At 38.6% G+C, this 17775-nt stretch overlaps 1 protein-coding gene across 1 annotated transcript in view; it reads left to right on the top strand.

The window, feature by feature from the left end:
* Positions 1–17775, top strand: part of LOC132406637 (early endosome antigen 1) — a 632764-nt gene that overhangs the window by 546798 nt on the left and 68191 nt on the right. Inside the window, exons 36-40 of the mRNA XM_059992439.1 lie at positions 42–209; positions 972–1139; positions 9135–9302; positions 14756–14865; positions 15449–15523. Coding sequence (XP_059848422.1) covers positions 42–209; positions 972–1139; positions 9135–9302; positions 14756–14865; positions 15449–15523 — 689 coding nt within the window. The remainder of the gene's footprint in view (positions 1–41; positions 210–971; positions 1140–9134; positions 9303–14755; positions 14866–15448; positions 15524–17775) is intronic.

Raw genomic sequence — 17775 nt, 5'->3', positions numbered from 1 at the left:
TGCCTGATTTACTTTCTGAAGCTGACAATGTAATTCCATAGGTGACTCGACATGAGGATGCAGTTGCCAAGCTCCAGTCTCAGTTGGACATAGTCCAGGGACAGGCACAAAAGACTAACCATGAGTTGATGTCAGCAAACAAACTCATTTATGATCTTAAACTTGAGCTAACGACTTGTCAGGGCGCCCAGAAAGAAAACACAGAACAGGTTTGTTACTTGTTAATTAAAGCTAACTTGCGCTTTCCTTTCTTCCGAAGCTTCAATGAATCAGTGCCTCTGTTGGTTTTCTGAATGCCTTATTTTTGTCCCCATATTTGGAGTAGGCTATGCATTAGTTTTGTATACACCATCTAGATCACTTGTATAGTTTGGAACAAAAAAATAAGTACCATTTTCTTAAAATATAAGTGGATATGGTGGTGGCATAGCCATTAAATTACCTGACCAGTGATCCAGAGATACAAGTTCAAATCCCACCATAGCAGCCAATTTCTGTTCAATGTAGTTATTTAGAGGCACACCTTTGCACTTTGTTTAATGCAAATAGATACATACCATCTCCACAAAAAGATGAAGGTCCCTAACAGATGAGAGCTGTGGAGAATAGTTGTAGAATCTGTTGTACATCTAGGTAAAAATTATTTTTTTATAATTTGGATTATTTATGTAAACTAAAGATAAAGTTGTTAGTGGAAGTAAGGAAAATTGACTCATGTTGCACTTTTGCTATTGGTTATATCTATATTAAAAAATTAATGACCTTACTTGCCAAATTCTTTGATTAGAAATGTTACATAGTAAGAGGATGCTTAAATAAACAACTAAAAGTCAAAGTGGACTAAAGTAAAGTGGTGTGTAAGGTAGCTCCATATCCACTAATCAAAATGGTTAATGTATTAGTACTGCACTTCATTCCTAGGCTCTCATTGCCTTTAGATATACAAATGCTAGCTGTGTTTTCCTTTCCAGTTATCTGAGAAGAGCCGAGAGATAGCAAGCCTGAAAAATGATATTGCATGTAATCGACAGAGGAACATGCAACTGACAGAAGAAAGTACGATCTATGAGGAAAGGATAAAAAGATTGCAAGGTGAACTGAAAAAAGTGCAAGAATTGAATCGGCGAGCAGAGGAGGAGGTAATATAAAAGTGCAGATATATAATTACATTTCATCACAGTAGATTAATTTTTCTCACCTGTATTTCTTCACATCTACTTATCTCTTAATCCATTTAGTTCTTGCTGGGTTTGATTCTAGGGCCAGCAATCAAACTCTAATAGCTTAACCAATTTGCTGTTGATATAAATTTTGTTTGTGAGTGTTACCATTCTGTTTTGGGGGTCCGTTAAAAAGATCAAGGGAAAGTACATTTCATACTCAACTAGAACAAGCAGCTCTATTTCTTTTTACCAATGACATAAATAGTCTGCTATACTATTTTAAAATAATCTACTTTATGATTATTTTTTGTTAATTTAAATATAATGGAAACTTCATATAAAAATAGTTGCTAATTATAAACCACAAGATAAACATACTTGTAGAATACATGCTCAAAAGTATCTCAGAGTTGGCATTATTTGAGCAGCTATCGACACACTTTTGAAAAAATTCCCAAGTGAACTATTTCAGCAGAATTCTTATTGTAACTTGTATATTTTTAGTTTAACTTCAATTTAGTTTACCATTCATTAAATCATCCCTAAATAGCAGTGTAATGGATTGCTAAACAAGGGAATGAAAGGTGAACCCTAAAGTCCATTTTTTCGCAGTATATACCCAACATGAATCTTAAACAATAGATCCTGATTCATTAACAAAATCAGATGTGAAATAGGAACGGCATACTATAATATTTCTGTAATACTGTACAAATGTAATTACGTTGAGAGTCCTTAGAGATGGTAGCAGGTGAAAAGCATGAAGAAATTATTTTTTTTTCAGACCCAATGAATTTTGCTAAGGTCATCCTCAGTACTGATTAAACATAAGAATATGATAATGTTTTTTATATAGACCAAGTGACTTAGTGATTGCTTAAGGATTAACCCAGATATGGCACTAATATAAAAGCAGCCAATATTAATGTAATCTCATCTCCACGTATTCACACTCCGAGCATGCTTAATCAGCAGACACTTAATTAAAAATGCTTTGCAAATTAAACTTGTATTAGTTTCTGTAATAAACTGTTTTCCATTGATTTTCCTGTGTGTTTAGATATAAAGGTTACGTGCTGATGTTTCAAGTTAGTAAATAAATAGCATGGGTTTAGGATACTCAAAGTATATCTCTCATTCAAAATTACAGATTCAGGATTGTTTAATGTCATTTCCTGTACACAAGTATAGAGAGAACCATATAATTGTTACTCCAGATCCAATGCAGCCCTAAACAATACAAAAAGAACACGATAATAATAATAATAAAAAACACACAAAAAATAAATACATAAGATAGCTTGTATATACTGTATAGATTGATTGTATGTCCATAAAGTGGCATGAGGCTGTACATAAGATGACTGATGGGAAATAACGAAGTAGTCGTGGAATTAGTGGGTGGAGGTGTTGATCAGCCTTACTGCTTGGGGAAAGTAACTGGTGTTCAGTTTGGTTGTTCAGGTGTGGATTCTATGTAGCTTCTTCCATGATGGGAGAGGGACAGACAATCCATAAGCAGGGTGGGTGGGATCCTTCATGATGTTGCTGGCCCTTTTCCGGAACCTTTCTGTATGCAATATCTGTCCTTGATGGCAGGCGACCCAGTGCCAGTGATGTATTGGACGGTTTTGACTACCCATTGTAGATCCGTTTTCTTCACTGTAGAGCAGTTTCCATACCAAGCCATGGTGTAGCTTGTTAGGATCCTCTTTACTGTGCCTCTGTAGAGTGATGAGAGTATAGATGTGCAAAGTCCAGCTCATTTCAGCCTCTTTGACAGTGCAGGATATATTCTAGGAGTACGAGAGATGTGCACTCCCCTGAGTTTGAAACTACTTGCAGTTTCCACTTCTGTGCTGCCGATGAGTGGTATAAGTTCTCCTGAGGTCGATAACCATCTCCTTTTGCCTTGTTGACACTAAGGAAGAGGTTATTTGCCTGGCATTAGGCCTTGAGCTCTTCCATCTCCTCTCTGTAGGCGGTCTCATCATTGTTGGTGATGAGCCCCATCACTGTTATATCATCAGCGAAATTAACGATGTGATTCCTCAGGTGTTTGGCCGTGCAGTCATGTGTGAGCAGATACAAGACCATAAAGCCATAAGATACAGGAGCAAAATTAGGCCATTCGGTCAATCGAGTTTGCTCCTCCAATTTCTTCATTGGTAATCTATTTTCCCTCTCAGCCCCTATCTCCTGCATTCTCCCCGTATCCCTTCATGCCCTGACTAATCAAGAATCTATCAACCTCTGCCTTAAATATACCCAATGACTGTAACATTGAATCAGGTTCGTGGGTTTGGTGAGTAAGACAGAAACACTGATTGAGAATAAGTATATTGATCATTTATTTGCAAACAGTAAAAAATTAAACCAAACGTTTGTTCCCCTAAGTTACACAAACAACATATGTAAATATTCAACAAGCAGATAATTAGTTAAAAGTGCATGTGAAGCATTCTTTCCCAAGGGTGCTGTGCTGGAGCCCTGGAGACAAAGGAAAGGAGAGAGAAGTTCCACATTTGCCACTCTTTATACCCAGAATGTTTGAAACTGAACACTAGGTGACATGGCACTCAAGCATTTTTTAAATTGTTTTTAAATTGACCAATTACAATGGAAGCGGCTTTTAATCAAAATAAGCTAAGCTCCCCACAGGACAATGATTTGGCCTCCACAGCCATCTGTGGCTACAAGTTGTACAGATCCACCATTCTCTGGCTAAAGAAATTCCTCCTCATCTCTGTCCTAAGAGGGCACCGTCTATTCTAAGGTTGTATCCACTGGTCTGAGACTCACCCCCACCATAGGAAACATCCCCTCCACATCCACTCCATTCAGGCCTTTCAACATTCGTTGAGTTCAAATAAGGTCATCCCTCATTCTTCAGAAATCCAGTGAGTGCAGGCCTGGAGCCATCAAACACTCCTCATATGATAACCCTTTCAATCCCAGAATAATTTTTGTAAACCTCCTTTGAACCCTGTCAGAGTCAGCAAATCCTTTCTTAGATAAAGGGCCCAAAACTGTTCACAATACTCCGTCAGGCCTCACCAGTCCTTTATAAAGCATCATATTTATATTTCATCCTTGTTTTTACATTCTAGTCCTCTTGAAATGAATGCTAACATCACAGTTGCCTTCCTCACAACCAACTCAACCTAAAAATTAAAGCTTAGGTAGGGAATCCTGCACAAGGACTTCTGAGACCCTTTTGCTCTTCAAATTTTTTAATGGTCTCTCCATTTAGACAATATTCTACCCTTTCATTTCTTCCTTCAAAGTGCATGACCATACACTTCCCAGCACCTGCCACTTCTTTGTCCATTCTTCCAATCTGTCTAACTCCTGCTGTAGCCTCCATACATCCACAAAACTACCGGCCCCTCTGCCTATCATCCACAAACTTTGCCTCAAATCCATCAATTCTGTCATCCAAGTCATTGACATATAATGTAAAAGTAAGCAGTCCCAACACAGACCCCTGTGGAATCCCACTAGTCACTGGCAGCCATTTCTTAACATTCTTTGGCTCCTGCCAATCTGCCAATCCTCTATCCATGCTAATATCTTTCCGGTAATACCAGGGCTCTTAACTTGTTAAGCAGCCCCTGTCGGCACCTTGTCAAAGACCTTCTGAAAATCCAAATACACATCATCCATTGATTCTCCTTTGGCTGTGCTGTTTATTACTTCTTGAAAGAATTCCAACAAATTTCTCAGGCAAGATTTCCCCTTGAGGAAGCCATGCAGACTATGGCCTATTTTATCATGTGTTTCCAAGTACCCTGAAACCACAACCTTAACAATCGACTCCAACATCTTCCCAACTACTGAGGTCAGACTATTGGCCTTTAATTTCCTTTTTTCTGTCTCCCTTCATGAAGAGTGGAGTGGCATTTGCAATTTTCCAGTCCTCTATAACCTAGCCAGAATTAATTGATTTCTGAAAGATCATTACAATCTCTACAGCTACTTCTTTCAGAAACCTGGGGTGTACACCATTTGGTGCAGATGATTTAACTATCTTCAGACCTTTCAGTTTGCCAAGAACCTTCTTCCTAATAATGACAATTTATGCCCTCTGACAGTCTCTAACTTCTAGCATACTGCTAGTGTCTTCCACAGTGAAGACTGATGCAAAATACTTATTCAGCTCACCTGCCATATCCTTGTCTCCATTTCTACCTATCACATTTTCCAGTGATTCGACGTCCACTCTTATCCCTCTTTTATACTTTATATGTCTGAAGAAACTTTTGGTATCCTCGTTAATACTATTAACTAGCTTACCTTCCTATTCCATTTTTTCCTTCTTAGTGACTTCTTTTAGTTGCCTTCTGTTGGTTTTTACAAGTTTCCCAATCCTCTAACTTCCCACTTTGCTCTATTATATGCCTCCTCTTTGATTTTTATGTTGGCTTTAACTTCTCATGTTTGTCACAGTTGTGTCTTCTTGTCTTTAGAATACTTCTTCCCCTATGGAATGTATATATACTGCCAAGTTGCTTCCAGAAATGCCAGTCATTGCAGCTCTGCCATCATCAGTGATTCTTGTGTTCTTTTCTGATTATCACTAATCATTAGTGATTAGTGTTATTTCTAATCAATTTTGGCCAGCTCCTCTCTCATGCCTCTGTAGTTCCCTTTACTCCTCTATAATACTGATACATCTGACTTTAGCTTCTCCTTCTGAAACTGCAGGCTGAATTCTATCATATTACTTGCCCTTAAGTGTTCCTTTCCCTTCAGCTCTCTAATCAATTCTGGTTCATTTTGCACAATACCTAATCTAGAATAGCTGAACCCCTAGCGGGTTCAACCACAAGCTGCTCTAAAAAGCCGTCTTGTAGCCACTCTAGAAATTCCTCATCTTGGAATCCAGCACCAACCTGATTTGCCCAGTCTAGCTACATATCAGAATCTCTAATGACTATTGTAGCATTGCACTTTTTCATTCATTTTCTATCTTCCATCGTAATTTGTAGACCATATCCCTCCTACTCTTTGAGGGTCTGTCTATAAATCCCATGACGGTCTTTTTTACCCTTGCAGTTCTTTAGCTCTACCCACAACGATTCAACATCTTCCAACCCTATGTCTCCTCTTTCTAATGACTTGATTTCATTTTTTACCATAGAGCCACCCCACCCCCTCTGCTTACCTGCTTATCCTTTCAATACAATGTGTATACTTGGACATTGAGCTCCTAGCTATAATATTCTTTCAGCCACGATTCACTGATGCCCACAACGTCATACATGCCAAGCTGCAACTGTACTACAAGTTCATCTACCTTATTCTGTATATTTTGTGCATTCATATATAACACCTTCAGTCCCGTATTCACCCTTTTTAGTTTTGCCTGCCTTTTACTTTGCAATTCATCTTATTAACTGCAATTTTGTCCTATCATCAGCCTCTCCTTGCTAGCAGTCTCACTACCCACTGTCTCTGTAAACCAATGGCCTCTTCCTCAGCACTATCACACTGGTTACCATCTCTGTGCCAAATTAGTTCAAACCCTTCCAAGCAACTCTAGTAAACCTGCCCACCAGGATATTGGTCCCTCTTGGGTTCAGGTCTAACACATCTCTTTTGTACAGATCATACCTTCCCCAGAAGAGACCCCAATGATCTATAAATCTGAACCCCTGCCCCCTATAACCAGTTCTTCAGCCATGCATTCACCTGCCAATTCATTCTATCCTTACCCTCACTGGCGTGTGGCATGGACAGCAATCCAGAGATTACTACCCTGGAGGTCCTGTTTTTCAGCTTTCTACCTAACTCCCTAAAATCTCTCTTCAGGACCTACTCGCCTTTCCTACCAATGTCATTGGTGCCAATATATACTAAGACTTCTGGCTGCTCATCCTCCTCCTTTAGAATGCAATGGACTTAATTGTTCCACATATTGTTCCTTTTAAGATCCCAAATCTCAGCTGTTGGCCAGAAAGAATGACAATCTTCAAATCAGTGAATTCAAATAAATCAAGGACAGTGGGAGCGGTCTTTGTTCTTGCCGTGTGTTTGGGGGGTGGAGGCTGCCATTTTGTGAAGACACTCTATTCTTCATTTTGTGAGCTTGACATGCTGGGCTTGATTAGTGTTTTAAAGAAGGCACAAAGACTCTTCAGGTAATCTGCTGGACTGGAGGTCATTTCCAAATAAGGAGTTATTTGTGAGGTGTTCTTTGGTTGGCTATAACATGCAGGATTGTGGATGCCTGAGGCGATTCAAGCTCATTGCTGACTGAGAACAAAGAGCCATGAGTCAGCAACTGTCCCTTGATGGGAAGAGGACAATAGATGGATGCTGGCTTGGACCAGAGCCAATGACCAGGTGTTAAAGGCCAGACACATGGCCTGCAGCCAATGACATGGGAATGCAACATTTGGATTGATAAGTAATGGATATAAAAGTGGATGCTTTGTGGGTGTTGGTGGTGGTAACTTCAAAGAATAACCATCGCAGATACAAGTGAGAATAACCCTGCGTGAAGCACGTGGAGAGTGAATCGGGACCACAAGGAATAAGGAATGCCTGGCCAACATAAATTCCTCCGCCCGGGTAATATGTTTGCTATTCTTTGACTATCCAGGAGAGTCAGGGATACTTAGCAGGTGTGCACACAAGGTATTTAGTGTATGAATTCACATACTTGTTAGTTTGAACAATAAAGGTATTTGTCAGTAAATACAGATCTCTCTATGCCTCATTGGAAGAGGGAGAAGTGGTATCTCTCTCTCTCTCTCTCTCTCTCTTTTTTCCAACACAGCATTCTCTTGAGATTCCTCTTTCTAAATTAGCCAGATATCACTAAAATTTAAATAATCTGGAAAGAAATGTTACCTCTTCTGCTTTGGAGTGGTACCTCTCTCGAAGTGAAGTCAGTTCTACTTTCGTCATCACTAGCTCTTCTTCCTTGCTAGTAAGCTCCTTCATGGTTTCATGGGTCTTTCTCTGGGACAACATCACCTGGCTGCTGAGCTCCATGCCATGACATGGATGATGGCATTTCCACTCCAGTCTAGAGGTACTGGGAAAGCTTTGAAATCTAATGGGGGATCCATAGGTGGGGTAGGTAGTGCTTTGCAGGATGGAAGGATAAGTTGTTTGGGATGTCATCCATTCTCTCTGCTATCTGCAGATGGCTTCCTCCCTGTCCCACTCTGTTTCAATCATTAAAACTGAGGTATTCTGCACCATCCTTATGGGGTGGCGCAGTGGTGCAGCTAGTAGAGCTGCTGTCAGCACCCAGGTTCAATCCTGACCACGGCCACCATCTGTGTGGAGTTTGCATGCATCCCCATGACCCTGCGGGTTTCCTTCGGGTGCTCCAGTTTCCTCCCACATTCCAGAAACGAGTTGGTGGGCAGTTTAGTTAGCTGTAATTTACCCTAGTACATAGATGTGCGCTAGGATATGGTAGGAAGAACAAAATGGGATTAGCGTAAGATTTTGTGTAAATGGATACTTGACAACTGATAATGACTCAGTGGGCTGTAGATCACGTTCCTGTGCTGAGTGACTCTGTGGTTTAAAACTCATTTTGAACTGTCATCTGCCATAATCTCCAATGAGTTGATGAGATTTTCATATTTATTTTGAGTATCAAATGTCAGATATTGTATTTCCACAATCTTGGTACTAAAACTTGAGAACTGTGAAGGAGTCGCTAACCAGAAGACAAATGCTATCCCATTAAGAGGTCCAGTGAAATATTCCCTAACAATCAAATACAGTCTTGTATAAGTAGCCTGAGAACAAGTCGCTTTCCTGTTCATTTAGTCAGGAAAGTTGCACAAAGTCACCTTTACAGATAGATATGTTATGCACTGTCAGTGATTAAGAGCAAGAAGAAAATAAACAAGACGTGGTTGTCAGATTGAGAAAAATGGTGATAAAACAGACCTCATTGCAATGCAAAGATAATCTGACTGAAAGATCTTTCTTACACTGCAGGCACACATTTATGAGAATCGATTAATGGAGCTCAGCAGCCAGGTGATGTTGTCCCAGAGAAAGACCCATGAAACCATGAAGGAGCTTACTAGCAAGGAAGAAGAGCTAGTGATGACGAAAGTAGAACTGACTTCACTTCGAGAGAGGTACCACTCCAAAGCAGAAGAGGTAACATCTCTTGCCAGATTTTTAAAATTTTTGTGATACAGTATCTGTCTAATTTAGAAAGAGGAATCTCAAGAGAATGCTGAGATTTGGGATCTTAAAAGGAACAACAGATTCAAATACTTTTAAAATGAAAATAACTGTCCACAGACTTTTTGAATGTTGATGAATTTAAAATACAGTGCTGATTGTCCACTGATTTTCAGTGCCGATACAGTGGTGCTAGAAAGTTTGTGAACATGTAGAATTTTCTCTATTTCTGCACAATCATGACCTAAAATGTGATCAGATCTTCATGTAAGTCCTAAAACTAGATAAAGAGGATCCAATTAAATAAATAGCACAAAAACATTATAGTTGTTCATTTACTTATTGAGAAAAATTATCCAATATTACATACATTTGTTGGAAAAAGTATGTGAACCCTTGCTTTCAGCAACTGGTGTGATCCCCTTGTATAGCAATAACTTCAACCAAATGTTTCCAGTAACAGTTGATTTGTCCAAGCACATCAGCTTGGAGGAATTTGAGGCCATTCCTCCTCACAAAACTGCTTCAACTCTGGGATGTTGGTTAATCCTTGCACAATCTGCTTGCTTCAGGTCCTTCTACATTTCTATAGGATTAAGGTCAGGACTTTGACTCGGCCATTCCAAAACATGAATTTTCTTTTTTTTTTAAACCATTCTGTTTTTGATTGGCTCTTGTCTTTCAGATCATTGTCCTGTTTCATTATCCTACTTCTAATAAGTTTCAGGTGATGGACTGCTATCCCGACTTTCTCCAGTAAAATGTCTTGATACAGTTTTGAACTCATTGTTCTCTCAGTGACTGCAAATTATCCAGGCCCTGAGGCAGCAAAGCAGATCCAAACCATGATGAACCTTCCACCATGCTTTACAGTTGGGATGAGGTTTTGGTGTTGTAGTTCAAGTGCCCTTTTCCCTCCAAACATAGCAATGTGCATTTCTGCCAAAAAGTTCAACTTTTGTCTCATCTGTCCACAGAATATTGTCCCAGGTCTTTTGCTGTTACTTTTAAGTTCTTTTTCACCTCCATCAGCATTGCATGTTGTGCTCTTGGTGTGATCTTTGCAGGATGTCCACTCCAAGGGAGTGTAGCAACAGTACTGAGATTCCTCCATTTGTAGACCATTTCTCTTACTGTGGACTGATGACCACTCAGGTCTTTAGAAATGCTTTTGTAGCCTTTTCCAGTTTTATGCATCTTTACAATTCTTCCTCTAAGGTCCTCCAAAAGTTGTTTTGATCCAGACATGGTGCAAATAACCAGAACTTCCTTGAGAAGTGCAGGTTCTGTCAGTAACCTGACTTTGTGTGTCTCTTTTATAGAGCAGGGTACCTCTACAACCCACACATCCAATCTCATCTCATTGATTGGAACACTCGACTCCAAACAGCTTTTGTAGAAGGCATTACCTCAGAGGTTCACATACCTTTTCCAACAAATACATGTAATATTGGATCATTTTTCTCAATAAATAAATTAACATATAATGTTTTGGTGCTATTTATTTAACTAGGCTCTCTTTTTCTAGTTTTAAGAATTACATGAAGATCTGATTACACTTTAGGTCATACTTATGCAGAAATAGAGAAATTCCTACAGGGTTCAGAAACTTTCTAGCACCACTGTATGTGAGATCCAAAATACCTGTAAGCCCTATCCCAAATGGTTTCAGTGACACCATGAAGGTAGAAGTGCCTCCAAAAGAGCATGAATATGTAGAGATATATTCCACAATTTCTTTATAAAAATAAAGGCAGCTGAAAATACGGGAGATGAACCAATTCCTCTTCCCTGCTGCCATCTTGATTCCAGCCTCCAAATCCTAGGTGAACAATTGCTAGCCCAGAGTAAAGATCAATCTGACACCCAACATCACTGTGGGCAGATGTAGGGTTCAGTGGCACATCATCTCCCATCAAACTGTTATTGCACTGAAGATTATTATATTAAAGGTATGTATATTTTAGGACGTTATTTTATATTGTTTTATTAATAAATAATAAAATAATAATTCCTTTAAATTATTTGAAATCTGCTGATGCTTTTATTAATATGTGTTAATGCTTTTAGAACATTATAGGATATAGTTGTGTTTTTTTGACAGGAGGATTCAGTGCATAGGAGAGGACCTTTATATTATCTACATTTTTGTTTTATATGGGAAGTCAGTGCTCCTATTGTTACACTTATTGAGACAAATAAACAGCACAGAAACAGACTGTAGTCCACCGAGTCCACACCAATCAAAAACTTTTACAATAAACCCATTTTATTCTCCATACTTTCCGATACAAGACCAAAGAGCTAATTATGCGCTTCAGAAAGAGTAGGACAAGGGAGCACGAACCAATCTTCATGGAGGGATTAGACATGGAGAGAGTGATTAATTTCAGATTCCAGGGTATCAAGATCTCTGAGGATCTGACCTGGTTCCAACTTATCTATAAAGAAGGCAAGACAGCGTCTACATTTCATTCGGAGTTCAAGGAGATTTGGTTTGTCACCTAAAGGACTCAAAAACTTTGATAGATGTACCGTGGAGAGCATTCTGACGGACTGCATCACTATCTGGTGTGGGGAGGGGGGGGCTACTACACAGGATTGAAAGAAACTACAGAAAGTTGAAAAATAAGTCAGCTCTAACTGGGGTACTAGACTCTGTAGTATCCAAAACATCCTTAAGGAGCAGTACCTTAGAAAGGCGGCGTCCATTTGTAAGGACCCCCATCACCCAGGGCATGCCCTTTTCTCACTGTTACCATCAGGTAGGAGATACAGAAGCCTGAAGGCACACACTCAGTGATTCAGGAACAGTTTCTTCCCCTCTGCCATCCAATTCCTAAATGGACATTGAACCCATGAACACCACCTCACTTTGATTAATTCTGTGTTTGCACTATTTTAAATTTAACTATTCAATATATACTTACTGTAATTGATTTATATATTTATTTACTGTATTTTTTTTTCTATATTAACATGTATTGCATTGTACTGCTGTCGCTAAGTTAATGAATTTCATATCAACTGCTGGTGATATTAAACCTGATTCTGATATTCTTATCAGCTTCCCCAGATTCTACCACTCACCGACACAGCATGGCAATTAACAAAGGCCAATTAATGTATCAATCAGCAAGTCTTTGAATTGTGGGAGGAAACCCACATGAACATGAAAAATTAACAAAATGCACACAAACAATACCTAAGGTCAGGTGTTACAAGGCAGCAACTCTCTGAGCTGCATCACGTCACTATCAGGAATAATGACTCGGTGTAATAAATCTCTTTCAAAGGAAAAACCACAATAGGACTCAGGAGGACAAATTTCATAAGGCTTCACATAGTCAGCAGAAACTCCCTGTATTTACACTTCAAAATTGTAGATTTTAGTCTTTTTTGTCAATTTAAATTAATTTCTTTTTGGCATAGGTAGAACACTGAGAGTATACGGGGCATATCCATAATTCAGTTCTATAAACATGTATTTAAAATGAGACTTGGTTTGGCTTCCACCTCACTTCTAAGCAATCACATATCAAAATAAGAAGCTAGAGGAGTGAGAGAGCTGTGGAACATTTGTGAGAAAGTAAACATTAAAATGCAAGTGCATAGTTTGTCCTTAGGGTGCAATGCATCAGAAGGAGACCACCATTGAAAGAATGAAGGCATTTGTATATGAGTATTCCTCATTAGCACCCCCAGTTAAATAACAATATAGGTAAACCAACCAGTTTTGTTTTAGCATAATAACTTCTTTCCATCTTGATTAAATAGGGTGTCATTTGGATTAACCAGCATCCCTTAAACACAATTCATCTTAAGAACCTTTTTGATTTGTTCTCAAATATACTGCTTAATATAGCTTACCTTGTAAGAAATATAGATTACAGTTCAATCTAATTTCCATTGCATGAAGATTTCTATTAAAACAAGCTGCTGTATTCCTTTACCAGCTGTCTGTTCATTGACACTCCAAAGGAGATGTGCATCAGTTGGACAAAAAGTGAATTCAGAATGTTGTCAACCATGACAGCTTTTATATAGCATGCTATCTGCAGTGGCTGAAATTGCCATATTCATTACACTGCCTCATGACCACACAGCCACACTTTAAATTGATGTTGAAAAGTGTGTTGGTCTGCACTTCAACACTTCATTGACACCAGAGAGTGGTTATTTCCACCTTATTTTTTAACATGCTTTGTTTCAGTACAGATTCTTCATATTGAAATATTTTGTTGGGTAATTAAATGCAATGGGAAATTTAGACTGCAGCGTCTCTATTTCAGGAGGGGTCTTCTGGTAATAGATGACTGGAAATATTATTTGATCTCATTTTATATGGATACCACATTTTCTGTCAATCCAGACTTTTTAACATGAATGTGATTTGAAATAGTGAAATCTAGAACGAGGAGTTAGAATACAAAACTCAGTCCACTAATTTTGTAACACTTCTGAAAGGCTGCTTGTACTAAATACAAAATATATGTACTAGTATTGTATACTTATTATTAATTAATTCTCAAATAAGAATTCCCAGACTAGTCTACACCTGTTTTATTTGCTGGTATCAGTCATTACTGATTTGGTTTATGGACCTGATAATGGTTTTGACATAGTCTGTGAGCTACTTAGAAAAAAACTGTTTTGCCAAGGAAATATTGTATATGCTATCAAATGCTCCAAAGAGGCATTCTACAGCCTTGGACCACATTTAACCACTACTGGTCAATTGCCTTCATGTGCTTTGCCTTGCAGTTTTAGGGGATGAGAAGTGATTAATGTGTGTGGAGTCAGACTTTGAGGTCCCAGTTGCAATCTGATAATGGGAGAGTTACAGCTGAATGAACTAGAAACAGCTAGTGATGAAGAGAAAGGAAAAGATAATGGTGGGAAAATTAGAGTTGATTGGGCAGTAGGGTTAAGGACCAGTATCAGGTTTGGGACCAGTGCTGATCAATGACCCTGAGGCAAATGGAGGCTGGATGGATGCATGGGAGGAAAAGCCAACCACTAGATAAGTGAACTGATATACAATCAGTGTCCATGGGCTGGGTTTTTTTGGGGAATTCTGCACTTTCTAATTTTCAACCTTGGGGTATTCAATAGCCACAGTGTTTCTCAATTTACTGATTCTTTGTACCAAACCCTTCCGTCCAGTTTTAACAGCTTAATTTCCATTATGATCATTATTTTCTTCTTTTATCCATCCACATCTACGGTGTCATTCCTTGCACTTTACTGTTTTTCCTTTAGTTGCATAGTTGAAAAGGAACTGAATACATGAATGAATATACACTAAACATTTATGACTTTATGACAACATCATTGGACTGCCAGTACTCTTATTATGTTGTTTGAGTTTTAAGTATATTGCAATCAGTTTATTTTAACTTAGACTTTTGGATGGGTTGTTTCAGCTTGAGACCTTACGAAAATCCTTGCATGGTGCAAGGTCAGACAGTTCAAGGTTACATCGAGAGAGTGAACTGGTTGTGGCAAATGTTAATCAGTGGGTAAAAGACCAAAAGTAAGTATCTCTGAGAATTTTCATTGGTATTAATGTTTTATAACTGCATAGCTGTTAAGGCAGGTAATTGTTTAATATTCTGATTGCTAGAACAGAGATGAGGAGAAATTTCTTCTGCCAGGGCTGGATCTGTGGAATTCATTGCTAAAGGCAGCTGTGGAGGCCAAGTCAGTGGGCATATTTAAAGCGAATGTTGATAGATTCTTGAATAGTAAGGCGTCAAAGGTCGTGGCAAAAAGCAGGAGAATGAGGTTGAAAGGAAAAGTAAAGCAGCCATGATTGAATTTTGGAGCAGACTCGATGGGTCAAATGGCCTAATTCTGCTCCTATGTCTTACAATATTAAACATTTTCCCTTTAACATTACATCGTACAGAAAAGATGAATGCTTGAGTATTAATATAAAACCAGAAAACATTGACAGAATATACAGGATGTAAGTTATTATTTAATAGAGAATGAGATGGTATTGATATAGCAGACTAGAGTAACCTTTGCCTAATTCAATATGGTTATTATGTTTCCTGTCTCTCGTATTCACAAGTAATTAAAAAGTTATGCTTTCCATTTACAAAAACACACAGGCAAACCAATGAAAAACTTGGAAATAAGATCAAAGAGCAAACTAAACAAATTCTCCAACTATCAACTGAAAAAGAGTAAGTGCTGTTGTTGGGAACTAATGATATAAATGTCAGATTTCCCGGTATTGATATCAGAGTCATTAGTACCGTACCAGATCTGTGCTGACTGGTAATACTCCTTCATTTATAAAGTGGAAACAGCCAATTCCTCTTTGGTCATTGTTGTTTATTGACTTACAGAGACAAATATGAGAAAATTATTTTTAGCAATTAACTGGATTGATCAAAAGCAGACAGGGCAAACATCACTCTAACTATTAAGAAGTAGAATCATATTTCTAAGCAAGTAAATATTTTTCCAGGAAGCCAAGGTCAATGATGAGATTGTGCAAATGTGGTCATAGAACAGGGGTGGGCAAACTTTTTGACTTGTGGGCCACAAAGGGTTCTAAAATTTGACAGGGGGGCCGGACCAGGAGCAGATGGACGGAGTGTTTTGGTAATACACCTCATAAGAGAAAATAAAATATCATGGGATATGTAGAAAACATGTGCTTTAATTTCAAATGAAAATGAACAAATGCATTACAACAAAATATCTGTCTTTGAAGTCCCATGGTATTTAGCTATTTATTGAAATGACTTTTAAAACACTGAAAATTAAATGAATAAAATACAGCTTTTTTAATAGTAACAGTTATTATTTTAAAGCACTGAAAATTCTGTTATCCTTCAAGATATTATCATCATCACTCTCCTCCTGTCTTTATTTCAAAAACGGTAGGAGATGCAGGTCTACTTGTCCTGCTCCTTCTTATTCAATTGTCCCCTGTGCCAAAACTCAACAACGACCAGCACAAGGACAGAACAGTGACAGCGCGCCAGTATGCGGAGCGTGTTATTTGATCTGGAGCGCATTTTTTATTTTGAGAACGTACGTGCACCTGCGCACTACTCATGTCCATCACTTAACAGAAATGACATGTAACATGTAAGGCTTATTGAAAAAAAATTTTCAAATGCATTTTTTACATAACACAACGAAGAAACTTATTTTTAATTTCAGTGGGAACAATGTTGTTGGTCTCCCTTTTTAGCCAGCGCATCAAAGTCTGGATTTAGTTTTGTCGTGGCGATTCTCAGGATGGATCTGAGGTGTTGGTCAGTTAACGTGGATCTGTGGCTGGCTTTGTTGATGTTCATGATGCTGAACACCTGTTCACACAAATAGGTCGAGCCAAACGAAGAGTAAAGCGCAAATGTGGAGTAATACGCTGCACCTCAACAAAGGTCAATGTATATAGAGTGCGTCATCTATTGGGAAAATGCCAGAATTGCGGGGAAAAAACGTTAACAAGGTTTATTAATATAATTTCATCAAGTTCTGCGGGCCGGATTAAAAAGCTTAACGGGCCGCATATGGCCCCCGGGCCGTAGTTTGCCCATGCCTGTCATAGAATCACTTTACCTTTCTTCCGCACATCATATTTTCCTTGTCTCCCCTGCCTTATGATCCATGTGACCTGTGGGCATCTCGGTGACTGTCCTCTCACCTCTACTTAAGGACATTGAATGTAATTGGATCTTATTTACTTTAAATTGAGGTGCACTTAAAATAGTGAGTTCTTCCAGCAGATTATTTGTTGCTCCAGATTCCAGCATTTACAGTCTCTTGAGTTTCTATGGTTACTCCATTAATAGGTAAAAGTAAAGGAGTAGTTTAAGATCAACCATCTTTACATTATTAGCAATCATCGTGATTTCCATGCCATTGGACTCAGTTGATTGATTTGTGAAGTATCATGTGGTTCTTGGAGTGCAACATCAAGTACGTGTTAAACAAATACACGCACGGGTGTCTTCGCTCTGTGATAGATCAATGGAACAAAGACCATCATCCTCGACCTCGAGGGATAGCCACGACGATGATTATTGGCACTGTATTAAATAAAGTAACAGAATAAAGCTGTTTACTTTCTGAGTTTTAATATTAGAATTCACTTTATGGTTTAAGAGTAGCCCTTAACACGGCAGTGGAATTATTGGGGCACTGTTATGACAATGTTTCCATAGCAAGCTATTCTTGTTTTTACGAGGCCAAGTTGCTAGCTCGACGCTCAACCCAACTTGGATTTGAAGGCGGGAACCTTCGCTCCAGAGTCCAGTGCTGATATTATTGAGCCATCAAGCAGGACACTTTATGGTTTGCTTTTACAATTTTGCTATAATTCCTATCTGTATATCAAAATAGGACATGCTGTAATCACTCAAGAGCTCAGGAAGTATCTGTAGAGAGAAAGAACAAAGGCATACGAGGTGGTCAATCT

This window comes from Hypanus sabinus, chromosome 17 (assembly GCF_030144855.1).
Source record: "Hypanus sabinus isolate sHypSab1 chromosome 17, sHypSab1.hap1, whole genome shotgun sequence".
Lineage (NCBI taxonomy): Eukaryota > Metazoa > Chordata > Chondrichthyes > Myliobatiformes > Dasyatidae > Hypanus > Hypanus sabinus.
The sequence above is the reverse complement of the archived record's forward strand: the minus strand, read 5'-3'. Positions and strand labels throughout refer to the sequence as shown.